The sequence below is a fragment of the Cololabis saira genome, chromosome 6 (assembly GCF_033807715.1).
Source record: "Cololabis saira isolate AMF1-May2022 chromosome 6, fColSai1.1, whole genome shotgun sequence".
Classification (NCBI taxonomy): Eukaryota; Metazoa; Chordata; class Actinopteri; order Beloniformes; family Belonidae; genus Cololabis; species Cololabis saira.
Window position 1 is genome coordinate 17,684,378 of NC_084592.1, and position 14,088 is coordinate 17,698,465.

General features: G+C 37.2%; 1 protein-coding gene across 5 annotated transcripts in view; it reads right to left on the reverse strand.

Annotated features, from left to right (window-relative positions):
- Positions 1 to 12,902, reverse strand: part of uggt2 (UDP-glucose glycoprotein glucosyltransferase 2) — a 45,776-nt gene extending 32,874 nt beyond the window's left edge. For 4 of the 5 annotated variants that reach the window (XR_009782791.1, XM_061723438.1, XM_061723437.1 and 1 more), the window contains exons 1-12: positions 12,824 to 12,902; positions 12,200 to 12,348; positions 6,928 to 7,010; positions 6,663 to 6,793; positions 5,115 to 5,227; positions 4,792 to 4,969; positions 3,273 to 3,369; positions 3,117 to 3,189; positions 2,892 to 2,992; positions 1,344 to 1,443; positions 823 to 883; positions 476 to 567 (exon numbers count right to left, since the gene is read on the reverse strand). Coding sequence is in view for 4 of the 5 variants with exons in the window: in XM_061723438.1 (XP_061579422.1) it covers positions 476 to 567; positions 823 to 883; positions 1,344 to 1,443; positions 2,892 to 2,992; positions 3,117 to 3,189; positions 3,273 to 3,369; positions 4,792 to 4,969; positions 5,115 to 5,227; positions 6,663 to 6,793; positions 6,928 to 7,010; positions 12,200 to 12,327 (1,157 nt within the window). In the remaining variant the exon portion in view is untranslated. Of the gene's footprint in view, positions 1 to 475; positions 568 to 822; positions 884 to 1,343; positions 1,444 to 2,891; positions 2,993 to 3,112; positions 3,190 to 3,272; positions 3,370 to 4,791; positions 4,970 to 5,114; positions 5,228 to 6,662; positions 6,794 to 6,927; positions 7,011 to 12,199; positions 12,349 to 12,823 lie in introns of those variants that run through there. The other variant, XM_061723439.1, reaches the window with a different exon arrangement.
- Positions 12,903 to 14,088: the final 1,186 nt, after the last annotated feature.

Sequence of the window (14,088 nt, forward strand, 5' to 3'; positions counted from 1 at the left end):
ACTATAATGACACTAGTCAGTTTATCTGTAGTGTTTAGTATGTTTTAGATTGGGCGGAGTGATACGCCACAGTACGGCACTAGGGGCTGTGTTGATGTTCTAAAATCCTACACTGTTGAGCGGACATTAAAGTACACTCGAACTCGGAAGAAATTGCCCCCGTGTTTATCCTACTAAAAAGGTTTAATTTAATAAGGTAAGGCTTAATTCTACACCAACCTTACATAAGTAAAGGTTCAGAGCTCAAAATGGATGGATTAATATTAATAACCCAATATCGCGATACACTTTGTCACCTTCACGACACGTTTCGTGACATTTTTGTATCGCGAAATTTCGTGGCACGATATATTGTTACACTCCTAATATATATATATATATATATATATATATATATATACATATATATATACTGTATATATATCTCATACACACACACACACACACCCAATGGGTCCTCCTGTTGGGTGCCTACCTGAAAGGGTTGTGAATGTCCAGATCAATGTGTACTCCATTGATAAATAGCTCTCCGTCTCCAGGGTGAACACCAAAAGTCTCACTGAGAAACTAAAAAAAAAAAAAAAGATTAGTAATCAACGTCTGATCAAAAAATTTGAAAAAAAAAGATGCAGTGACAACACAACTCGGTGAGATAAAAAGTGTACACGACAAAGTTGTAATAAAATGACAAACTGATGTTGAATTGATGACAGATAAAGATTATAAACTCATTCTTCTAAACTAAATGTGTATCACATTCCCAGATGTTATCATAGATACCTCCTGCACGCTCATGCAGCAACACGGTTTATGATTTCATACCTTTTGGTTCTCCTCAATTTCTTTTCTCATTTCCTGCTTAACAGCCACTCTTGTCAGTGATCTGTGGGAACAGTAAAGCATGTACAGTCACCAGCAGCTTTTACCACATCCCCAGCCGGCAGTAAAATGCCAGTTTTAATCTCCAAAAACCTGTGTGCCCTCAAGGTGGTGTGTTTGCAGTCATTTCCCTGTAAACACCCACCTCTTACTCAGCATTTTCTGGGGTTAGTACAAGCTGCCTGAGCCAATATGAGCAAACATAAAAAAGCTGATTAGATCTCTGTATAACAGATTTATTTATATGCATTTCTTATGGCGGTAGTACATGTACTAGGGAGCACAGGGGGAAGCAATAATGATCATATGAAAGGATTTATGTAACGAATATTTTATATGAACTTCAAAAAATACTGGTAGTGCTTAGATTCACATTTTGTAACAAGACTAAAACTCAGATATGTTTTTTTTAATGGACTTGACAGTCTACCAGATGAGGAAATTAAGATTTTTTTTTCCTTTACCTGGCTTTGCTTGGAAAGTTCTGGCTGAGGTCTCGCATGACTTTCAAAGTATCAAACTTTGGTAGAGACATAATTCTGGCAGCTGCCTGGAAACTTAGATCTGTGAATATTATAGAAGAAAAACCAACTTTTAATAAGAAAAATGCACAAAATCAATGAATGGCAGGTATTCCAACGGTGTCTGCTCCAATGGTGTCTGCTTCAGCTAACCAAAGGAAAAAAAGCATCCTTGCAGATATGGGTTCTTTCTGAATCTATGGCCTCTAAATATAAATATTCAATTAGATGTCAAAGTCAGGAAAACATCAGATTCAGCTCAATATCCACACATTTCTAAAATTTTACATATTCAAAATATCCCAACTCCAGCCCATTCCAGAAAAGAACATTAAATTAGTGAAAGACAATGAAAAATAAAAAAGAGAAAAGCTTCCTCTGGTATAATGAATATTTTAAGCAATTTGAATATAGATTCTGAGTTTATGACGCGTGTTTGAATCCATCATTAAATCCCTGTTTGCACCTGTGAACCTGCAGTGCTAAACTGAGGACTGCGACTGTTAAACTGATGACCGCAGGTCATAAATCTAAAGGCACGGGCTGCGAAACTCTCAGCACAGATCATAAAACTGAGGAAATGAAAAACGAAACCTTGAGCACTGTTTAGAAATTGAGTAAACAAATTTATAAATTGGCTTCTTTTGCCAACAGGTAAAATGTGAAGCGGAAATTGTCATAATTGTATATTTTTGGAAGTCGTCAATGCATTTCTTGGGGCTATAAGCTTGTCAGTCAAAAATGTAATATGCGAGTTACTGCTCCATTAGTTAAAACCTTTAATTAATTATAATAATAGAACATATTTTACTTGAGACCCTGTTGAAGGGCTTTCCTTTTGAGGCAACGTGCATTAAAGTAGGTTTTGTTCTCCGACAGAACTTTATGATGTGATTTTAGCATAACTTCAATGTCTGCTTTAGTGCTTTGAAAAAATATATTTTTCTTTGTTAATTTTTTATTGCTGATACCGTGCGACTGTCACAATCATTGTTTCTGTTGGAGAGATATAAAACAGATAAAAGCTACTTTGCTTAATTATGCCTACTGTTACCAAGAACTGTCTAATGAAATATTTACATTCCGTGAATATGATGAAAAAAAAATAAATAAATACATCATAGATGTCATTCTGCTTTACACGGTACAGACAATGTATTAAATAGTAAAGTAAAAAGGGTGGATCCAGCAAAATGTTTGGGGTTCTGCACAGAAAACTATTTATGATTAGAAAAGATAAACAAGCATTGTATTGTGAGGTCTAAAATATCCAAACACACACACAGATGTAGATTGTTGTTAGCATTTTTGAAGCATTTGCAATTGATTACATCCACATACTGCAGGCCACAGCTCATTATATGTCCAATTGACAGGGAAAGAATGACCAAGCATATTAAACATTACAAAGTATTTATTAACGCATATTAAAATAACTGCAGAGGCTCTTGAGTGATGTGGTATATTTTTTTATGGACTTAAATCTCATACCTTGCATTTCCCACACTTTGAGAGGGGCCAGGTCATTGGTACTATCCAGGAGATGTTTGTGAAGATCATTAAGCTGCTCCTGCAGCTCAGGATGAGACTTCCTTAAGAGAGAAAAACAAAATCATGTTAAAAAAAAAAAAAAACATTGTTCCAATGTAACAATAATAGAAAAAAAAGAGTAAAACACCTTTAGGGCAGCCAATGTGATATAAATATGCGACTTACTTTAATGTTCCAAAAAAAAATCCTTGGACTTCATCATTATCTTCCTCCCCTGCATTTAAAGCAGCCTTTGAATCTACAAAACAAAACATTCCTGTTTAATTGGCTTCAACACACCAGGGTCCACCACACACACAGTTTGATAAGTCACCAGCTGACCTTTTACTTTGGTGTCATCTACAGCTTTGTACTCCGTACTTTTGATGGCCAACTCGACACCGTACCCAGATAAAAGCATCTTTCGAGGCTTTGGATTCTGCAGCAATTACAAACAAAGTGGTGCCTTAAATATAAAACAGTCAACTTACTCATACATTTCTACTCACAGTGTTGCGATACGACCTTACTTAAAACTCTCCTTACTTAAGAGAAAGTCTTTCTTAGCGATCCAGGGTTTTTAATCTACCTAATGGTTCAAAAAGATGAGCAACCACAGCTCATCATCTGTCAAAACACAAAGTGTAGCTCATCATCTTAAAACTTTTCAAAAATTACCCGAAAATATGTTTGAACGATTTTATGAACTAAACTTATCCACAAATTACAAGGAGAAGCAGGGGAAACTAACAGCTGAGTGAAACTGCAACTGCTCGAGCAGATCGCCCAACATTAAAAAAAAAAAAAAGGTAAAATAATCTAACTCTGCTCATGAACCACCAGTCATGTAGATGCAAGTTTAATGACACCTCGACTATTAACTATTTCATCTTGCCATCCGAGGCAAAGTCGTTTCCTGGATTGATTACAACATTTAGTCTTTTTCATTCTCACATGCTGGGGGATAAATGTATGAACTTTATTCACTTTTTAGACATATGTATGATGCATTTCTTAAACTAAATTCAAAAATATATTTTTTAGTGAACAAGAAAAGGATTTGATCTTCTGACTATAAAAAGCTGGAAAAGAAAATATATAATCTAAACCAGTTGGTCATAATAATATGACAATAACCTGATATTATACGTCTCTCTTTTTCAGCCGAAACAGCTCTGACTGGTTATAGTGTCACCAAAAAACACATGTATGGGTATCCAGGAGTGTCTGCTACTGGATTATTATTAAAAGACCATCTGGATCCTATAGATTGTGGACTCTTATTATCTTGGGATTGGGTTTGTTTTCTACAAATGCCATTCAGTTCAGGGATCTGGGAGCTTCTGAGGCTGAGAAACCATCTCAGATGTGTTCTTATGTTTGTTGAATTGTCTCTAAACCGTGTTTACAGGGTCCACTGGTGTCCTGCTCAGGGAGGTTGCTCCTAGTAGACTGCTGTGGCCATGTGGGGGGTGTGATTGTGGGTGGCACGTTCAAAAGTAAGATCTGTGTGGATGCTATGATCTGGGTTTTCCCAACAGAATATTACAATGTACAAAACTGAGCAGTGCCGCTTTACCTGTCATGTGGTTTTAATGTTACGGCTCACTATAAATACTAGTAGGGTGTTGTTTTAAAACCAGTTTGTGATTTTTTCTTCTTCTTTTGTTATGAGATTTGCTCACAAAAGAAATAACATCACAGATTTATCCTTTATAACTCGGCAGAGCACTTCTGTGTAGAAAACAATGATATAAAAACATATTTGATTTAGATGTTATTCACAGAGACATGCAGCAAAATACATTATTCACTGAAGTCAATAAAACAAAGAAATGGATGTTGAAGCACAAGGACTCACCGCAACAAAATGCCGCAGGACATATATTAGTTTGCCTGCTTCAGCCTTCTCTGACAGCGTCTTATGAAAAGATGTGAACTTCTTGGTCCCAATCTCAGCATAGAGGATCACAACTGGCACATCTGTTTGGTTGAGCCCTGGATATCTGTGGTCGTGCTTGTATAAGTATGGTTTTGGCCTGCAAACATTTAATCATGTTGTTAAATGGATTTCAGAATCTGCAAAAGGATTGTAAAGTTTCATCCATTTTTACTTTGTTCTGCTCTCATGGATGCCATTTATTGACAAAAAGGGTGGGAAAAAAAAACAACAACTCATGTTACCTGCCTGAAGCTGCCTTAAGGAGCTTCTTCATGTCCTTGGTGCTGCAACTATGTTGACCATGGATGGAGACAAAGGCAGGGCAAGCCTCGGGCGGAGGCTCATCATCAGCGATCTGTGAAAGCGGAACAGAGGAATGACTACGACATAGAACTGATGTGTGGTCTAGTGTTTTTATTCACACTCACCGCTATTAAAACATCTGTGATCACAAAAATGAAACCATGGCTAATCTATAATTACTATAATTAAGTTCTTCATTATTCCCCATTACATCTTCACATACATTTTAATTGATTCATTTATTTTGAAAAAGCAACAGACTTGAACTGCAGTCTGACATCTGCTTTCAATGAATCGTGCAGTTGTTGTTGTTTCTTTTAATTAATATTTTAACACATTTTCAGTCACACATAAACCCGGTACTGGTACTGCGATCAATATATACAAAAAGCTAAAGAATTATGCGCATCAAGTAGAATGGTATTCATGCATTTATTTTTCAGTAAAGTCAAGTATCCTGTACGATTTACATCAAGTGAACAAGGTTGTTGTGTGAAAAAAGAAATAAATCTACTTCCAGTAATGTATTGTCAATTGTATGCTCTGATAAAATGCAAAATCCAAAAGTGAAGCTTTTAAAGTCATTGTGCTTTCAAGGAAAATAGCCAAAGAAAAAAAAAAAAAAAAAACATTTGCAAGTAAAAAATGCAAAACATCTCTGCAATGCACACTCTTTTCAAACACACTTGCCTTCCTGTCAAGAGCGTTTCCCTCACAACAAACCTCACGTTTGCTCTGCATTGACAGAAATGCTTTAGCTTCTGCAAAATTATTCTCATATAGCATGTCATTTCCGTAATCTGATTGCCTTTTTCACCCCAGTCCTCTGTCCATCTTTTACTTATCAATCCAATCGTGATTTTTTTTATACGTTCTCCTTTGGCATAAGCAGGATGTTGTAATTGGCCTGCTCCGTATCGATGAAGCATCTTAAAACAGTCAGCAGTAGTATGAAGTATGTATCGGGTTTCTATTTTAAAAACATTTGAAGAGTTACATTGAAATGTCAGAATGACATCAATGAATACATAGATCCATTTGATTTTAATGTGTCTAGTCTTTGGACAATGGATGATTTGACATTTATTTAACATTCACATCTGTGAAACGAAACACGAAACATTGAATCCTTAAATAAATATGCATGTGTGGTTTACACAGTAAAGATGGAAATAAATGCACGTAAAAAAAAACATCATTAATTTTGATCAATAAAATTCTGAACTCCAGTTTACATGGTCCTGCATGGTAAAAGCATTAAGACACAGAACTACAGAATAGTTTTTTGTGAATTACTGTGATTTTTAAACTGTGCAAAGGTAACAGTGACTGAGGAACAAGTGTAAGGAGAGCAGATGTTAAACTTAAACAACAAACGATAACATTTGCATTTGCACAAAGAAACAATCCTCACTTTCTTGCATTCAGTCTACCATGAAGAAAGGTTTTATCATACTCGAATTTCTGCTTTTTAAATGACGACATACCTGCTGAGATGCATGAACAGCTGGTGAGTAGGACCGAAGGGCCAGGGCATATCTGAGGATATTAACTTGAAGATCTGTGAGGAACTGGCCCGCCTTCTTAATGATCAGATTATAATACGAGCGGACGGACTCTGGAAAATCAACATAGATAATGATGAGGCCTTTACAGGTCACAATAAACTATTAAAATCAGACAAATCGGATATATCGATGTCAAATCTATCTGGAGAATGTCTTGGTTAATATCAAAATAAAAAATACAGACCTCCATGCTTGTAAACAGTGAGTTCTTTCACAGTGTCGACAAACTGCCAGAATTTCTCGTCCCCATCTTCTCCAATAAATTCACTACACAGAAGAAAATTAAGTATATTATTGTTTGTGCATTCTTGCAAAAGAGATTTAAAATGTTATTTTAACAACATTTCTGCGTTTCATAAATGACTAATACCAGATAACCAGCAACCTTGGTCATAATGTATTTGTAATTAAAATCATTTTTTTAGGCATGGTGAGAAGAAAAATCCACTTTCTGTGTGGGTTTTGCTTGTTTTTTTCCTGTGCCTGTCTTGATTTTCACTTGGTACTCCAGCTTCCTCCCACAATCCAAAAAACACACGTCAAGTTAGCCGACGAAAACCAACTAACATTGTGACATAAACTTGTATGCCCACAGGCATCACGTATTCCTGGTACACCTTATAAACCAAGACGAGTCTGACATTGAGAAGTCCTGCCAGTGCCTGCAAACATCTGGTCTGAAGGACCGCGTGGAAGTATTAATCACAGCAACAGACCGTCAGGACAAGAGTGATAGAGGCCGGGAGACAAGACCCCAGCTGCAGGAGGTGTAAAGATGGCCCATAGACAATCCAGCACATAATCCTGGGATGTAAGATGATGGTAGATAAAAACATTTTAAAATAAATGGAACACTACAACCAGCTAGTGTGATTAGTATACAATCACCTGCACTATTATGGATTAGAACCCCTATAGTCAAGGTGAGAAGCTGCCTCAGGGTGTGGTGGATAATAAAAAAGTAGGCCTGTGTTGAAAAGATCGATTCTCCGATTTTAAATCGATTCTCCAAAAATTTTTGTTGTTTTTTTTCATCATTACATTACAACTTTTGGTACTTTTTTGTTTATGCCCAAAAAAGGAATATTTTGTTGGACACGAGAATAACTGGTGCCATGTTTTTGCCTTTAAATATGTTTAAAGGTATGAAAACATTAAAGTTTTCAGTTATAATTGCATACATTGTCTATATTTCTTTGATTTATATACTGTCTTGGGGTTACATTTGCATAAATGTTAAAAACCAAATTATCATAAATGGGGAAAAAATAAAAGCGATTTCTTTCGTCCTCTGTTTGCTGCCCTGTATCTGTTTGGTAATTCTGCCACACGATGTTTCTGAAAGCAGTTCTATCAGCATTCTGGGAGGTGATTGGTCCTTACAGCATCATTAGCTGCCAATACTTGCTGTTGAATCTCAATATAATACTAGTATTAATATGTTGCATAACTAAACAGTCATATAATTCATGCAACAGCTGAAAAAACAGTTTTATTAACAGTAACCCAAATCAATATCGGATCGAATTGGATCGAATCAAAGCGTAATAATCGATTCTGAATCTTAAGAATCGGAATCGAATCGATTCTTGATATTTGAATCGATCCCCAGCCCTATAAAAAAGCAACGGTCCGGTGGGACTTCCAGATCCAGGCCGATCAACTGGTGATGGGTGATGGCTAACCATCATAGTGGTTGATAAACTCCAGAAAAAAGCAGTAGTGACTGACACAGAAATCCAAAGCAACAGCAGTATCAAGAAGAAGGAACAGGAGAAAAACTGAGGAGTACCAAGGGTTGAGGTAAGAAATGGAGAAAATGCGGAGAGTGAAGACAGCAGTGATGTCAGTGGTAGTCCGGGGACTTGGGGCTGTGTGTATCAGTTGGGAGTATCAGTATGTGACTTTACAATGCGCTGCTGGCGATCTGTCCATCAGGGCTGCAGCAAATAATCCACCATGAGCAACACAGGGAGCAGGGGAAGTTTCTAATCACGCAACCAAAAACATGCTTGCTGTGTTTTCTTCTGAGGCTAAGGCCCAAATATCTCAGAAATTGCTCTCTATGACTCGATCAAACTCTCCATAATGTCCACTGTCCGTTTCCCTCAGGCGCTCTCACTCTCAAAGCTGCTGGTCGCTCAATGTAAATTTACTGTAATGTCTGCTGTATTCTATGTTACAACATCAGAAAGCTCTCGTCTACATTCTGAAACCATTTACCATTTTTGATTTGCACCAGTCATTTAGGGGTAATGGTAGTGAAAAGCTAACGTCACAAATGTAGGACCATGGAGTAAATATGCGTGTTAAACACCGGCTGTACTTCAAAAGTCCTGGGGGATGATAACGCTTGTATATACACGCAAAACTCTATTTCAGCTGTTCCCTTCAGGGCTTGCAATAGTGAATTATCTGCCTCCATTGAACCATATCCTCTGCATCCTCTTCTCTCACACTAGCTAACCCCATGTCCTCTTTCACTCCCAGTAGTTTTTTAATTTTCTACATATCTGGAATGGTCTCGGAGTTATGGTGACAACAGGATGGCCATAATGGCATATATATATATATATATATATATATATATATATACATACATATATATATATATATGTATGTACGTGTGTACGTGTGTGTCTGTAGCCCCTTTCACACAGCCAGTTCGAGGCGGGAACGTTGCGCCTTTAAGCCGCCTCGCTGTTCTGTGTGAAAGTCACGGAGGCGGAATGGGGGGGCCAAGTGGCCCCACCAATAAGCCGGCAGCGGAGGTAGTCACAGAGCCGTCACAGAGACGAAACGGGGTCTGTGTGAATGACACAGCCGGCATGCCGGCATGCCACTAGACGCTGACGCTGTCGTCACGCCTCTGATAGCGGAACGCCGGCATGCTGTGTGAATTTACAGACGGGAGCGGCGTTATGCCGGCGTTGTATGGTTCTGTGTGAACCAACAAAGGCGGCGTATTGGCAGGACTTCTTTACACCAATATTGCGGAATCTCTGTGTGAAAGGGGCTTGTGTAACAGCACTTTGTCCACCCTTTATTTATTTGTAATATGAATAATAATAATAATAATAATAATAATAATGAAAAGCAAAGTTTATATATTACACAATAATCAAATAAATAACCCAATTTTGGACAGAAGGTTTCTTTTAATTAATATTTTAACACATTTTCAGTCACACATAAACCCGGTACTGGTACTACGATCAATATATACAAAAAGCTAAAGAATTATGCGCATCAAGTAGAATGGTTTTCATGCAAGTATCCTGTACGATTTACATCAAGTGAACAAGGTTGTTGTGTGAAAAAAGAAATAAATGTACTTCCAGTAATGTATTGTCAATTTTATGCTCTGATCCAAAATCCAAAAGTGAAGCTTTTAAAGTCATTGTGCTTTCAAGGAAAATAGCCAAAGAAAAAAAAACAAAACATTTGCAAGTAAAAAATGCAAAACATCTCCGCAATGCACACTCTTTTCAAACACACTTGCCTTCCTGTCAAGAGTGTTTCCCTCACAACAAACCTCACGTTTGCTCTGCATTGACAGAAATGTTTTAGCTTCTGCAAAATTATGCTCACATGGCATGTCATTTCCGTAATCTGATTGCCTTTTTCACCCCAGTCCTCTGTCCATCTTTCACTTATCAATCCAATCGTGATTTTTTTTATACGTTCTCCTTTGGCATAAGCAGGATGTTGTAATTGGCCTGCTCTGTATCGATGAAGCATCTTAAAACAGCACTTTGGTTTGAGTTTTCTTGCCAGTTGCCACATGCCTTAAACAATCTTAGTTATTGCACAATTCACAATCCAACTTGTCAATGAATCATTTCAATTATTGATTAATACACTATAATCGTTAGTTGCAGTCCTAGGTAAGGCAAGGCAAGTTTATTTGTGTAGCACAATTCAACACAAGGTGCTTTACATCAACATTAAAAGCAGCAAGACACAATTAAACAGTAAATAACATATGAAATGAAATAAAATGATAAGAAAAGAGGTAAAATAATAAAAACCACAAGTTGTTAAAAAGTAAGGGCAGTAAAGTACAGCAGGTAAGTATTTAATTTAAGAGTATGCTTCAGTAAACAGTAATGTTTTTAGGCCTGATTTAAAGGAGCTGACAGTTGGAGCAGACCTCAGGTCTACAGGAAGTTTGTTCCACCGGTGAGGAGCAGAATAACTGAACGCTGCCTCACCTTGCTTGGTTCTAGTTCTTGGGAACCACAACAAACCAGATCCAGATGAACCTCAGGGGTCTGGGAGCTTCATAGGAACTAACAGATCCAGCATGTATTTTGGTCCAAGACCATTCAGGTCTTTATAGACCAGCAGTAAGATTTTAAACTCTATCCTTTGACTCACTGGAAGCCAGTGTAGTGATTTCATGACCGGTGTAATATGGTCCAGTTTCCTGGTGTTTGTAAGGACTACTGTCTAGGATGTACCCCCTCAGTGGCGTCAATTCAGTCGAAGCTAAGGTATGGCAAGGTTACGAGTCACAGAACTTAACTAGAGTATCAATCAACACGTCCAGCAAATACTCATCACAGAAGTCTGATATGTAGCTTATCTGTGTGGTCAAGAAAATTGGAACTTTTTCAAATGCAGTCTCGCTCACTGCAAAAACTCAAAATCTTACCAGGAATATTTGTCTTATTTCTAGTTAAAATGTCTCATTTTTAGTCAAAAAATCTCATTACACTTAAAACAAGAGTCATCACCAGAAAAATAACTTGTTATTTGACCATTTTCACCTGATTTAAGTAAATTTTCACTTGAAATAAGTAGAAACATCTGCCAGTGAGACAAGATTTATCTTCTCATTACAAGCAAAAAAATGTTGTTCGACTGGCAGATTTTTCCACTTATTTTAAGTGAAAATCTACTTGAAATAGGTGAAAATGGTTGTTTTTGAGTCTTGTCTTAAATGTAATGAGATTTTTTTTTACTAAAAATGAGACATTTTAACTAGAAATAAGACTTTGAGTTTTTGCAGTGTATAATAACTAGTGAAATCGATCATGTTGTTCTGATTTGCATTTGTAGTTATTCTATATGTATTAAGTAATAGAATAATCAATACAAATACACACAGTGTAATTCCATAAACGTATTTAAAAAACAAACATTTACATTTTCCCTTGAAGCCAAGGTGTGGCGGCTGCCGTACCTTCATACCCAATTGTACCCCCTCCCTTTTGCCTGCTGGGATAGGAATCAGCAGACACCTGTGACCGAGGCAGGAACAACTGGGGGTCTAGATAATGGATTGATGGGCTGTAGAATATCTTCGGGATTTGGACTGATCTTAGGAAAGTTGTAAATCTGAATAACCCCAGTGATGAAAATAACTGGATGGTCTTTGGATCGTGTACTTCAGCCCTGTTTCTGTGTAGCTCACAGTGTCAGACATGCAATCTCAGGGAAGAGCACTGTACCTTGTCTCCAGGAGGAAAGGAGTCATGCTCCACTTGGCTTTAAGACTCGCAGTGACGCCTTTGCTGGCTGATATAACGTGATGTATGTTCAGAAGCAGCAGCAGTGGCAGCACTGTGACCTTCTTCATTGTCTTCACTGTAACATGAACCTGTGGGTTATAAGAGCAAAGCAGCAGTCAGGCAGCCAGCTCCTTAATGCCACGTAGTGACTTCAAAGCCTGAATTATGGTTCCCCGTTAAATCGACGCAGAGCCCTACGGCGTAGGGTACGGCGTAGCCTACGGCGTAGGGTACGCGGCGACGCACACCGTAGGCTCTGCGTTGGTGTAACGCGGAACCATAAATCAGCCTTCACCCAGTAATTATCTCAAACACTCAAACCCATGCACACGTACGTCTAAAACCCCGCGGAAAATAATAACTGTACGAGAGCTGTTTGTTTTTAAGCAAGCTGGACATTTAATAAAATAAGGTTGTACTACTGAGATGACAAATGTACTAAAGTAAACTTAGCTGCTGAGGAGTAAGGATTTTCTTGTGAAGAAAACCAGTGATATGACAAACAAAAACTATAAACGCGGTTTGCTTAAAACCCATAACGATGCACATAACACATATTGTTACCAATATTGTAGCTTTAACTCCGCACTGATGCAAACCGCTTCCATAGAGAGCAAAGGGCTTCACTTGGGTATTTTGAGCAGCTCTGTAGCAACACGGCTCGTTTAGAGCTGCCTCCCGCGGGCCGTTATTCTCGTCTGAGACAACTGTACCATGAAATATAAAGAACAAAATATAAATATGTTCAGTCAATCGTTTTGAAATCTCTCACAAGAACATACGTGGTGATAACTTGTGTACGATGAATAAAAATTAATGATAACGTGGGAATGTTTCTGGCACTTTGGTAGGCAGCTAAATACACCGGGGGTCATTTCCAAACATGTAAACATTTTTCAATGTAACACAGTGACATGCTGTAGCTACGGTGGGGTGTAACGACGAATTTGTGTCAATGCAAATATTGTGTATCCCAATATTTCCTGCTAAATTAATTACTACAATAATCAGTGTGTGTGGATGGTAGTCAATTTAACTAACTCATCAATGCTATTACTACGTCTACTACAAATATATATTATTATTAGTATTATTATAGTAGTACTACTAGTAGTAGTAGTAGTATTGGTAGTAGTAGTAGTAGTAGTAGTAGTAGTAGTAGTAGTAGTTGTAGTAGTTGTAGTAGTAGTAGTAGTAGTAGTAGTTGTAGTAGTTGTAGTAGTTTCAATGATAAGTAATAATAATAACAAATACGTGTCATCATCATCCGATGTTATAATTGTTATAAGTGGAACAATTAAACTGAAGCAATCATTAAAAAAAAATAAAGAAACCTTTTATTATTTAAAAGAATGTAGAGATAAAATATAAAATGTTGCAGATCAGAGCTCTGCAAAGGGGAAATTCTTGTCTCGAGGGGAACTTTACTTCCAGATAAGCTGAATATATGGAGTATAAAATATTACATTTTGTTATTAAAGGGTGATCACGTAACATTGCTACCGTGAGTGGGATTTCGGATATTTAGGAAAGGGTTTAGACTATTTTTTCATTGGAAAAACTAGTTGTTCTAATTGTTTATGACAAAGATTCCCAAAGTAGGCTAGTCTCCTTGATGTCTGAATGTGTGTGTTAGAAAGAAAGATTTGGGTAATTCCACTGGGATCCAGTAACATTTTTATTTAATAACTTACTCATTACTGCAAAATCGGATTTTTATCTTGAATTTTTTTTAGATGGGAACTGATGTAATGACAACTTCTCGTTTTATTTTCTTTCACTTTGAAGAGGAACATTATACTTATATATACATATATATACATATATAT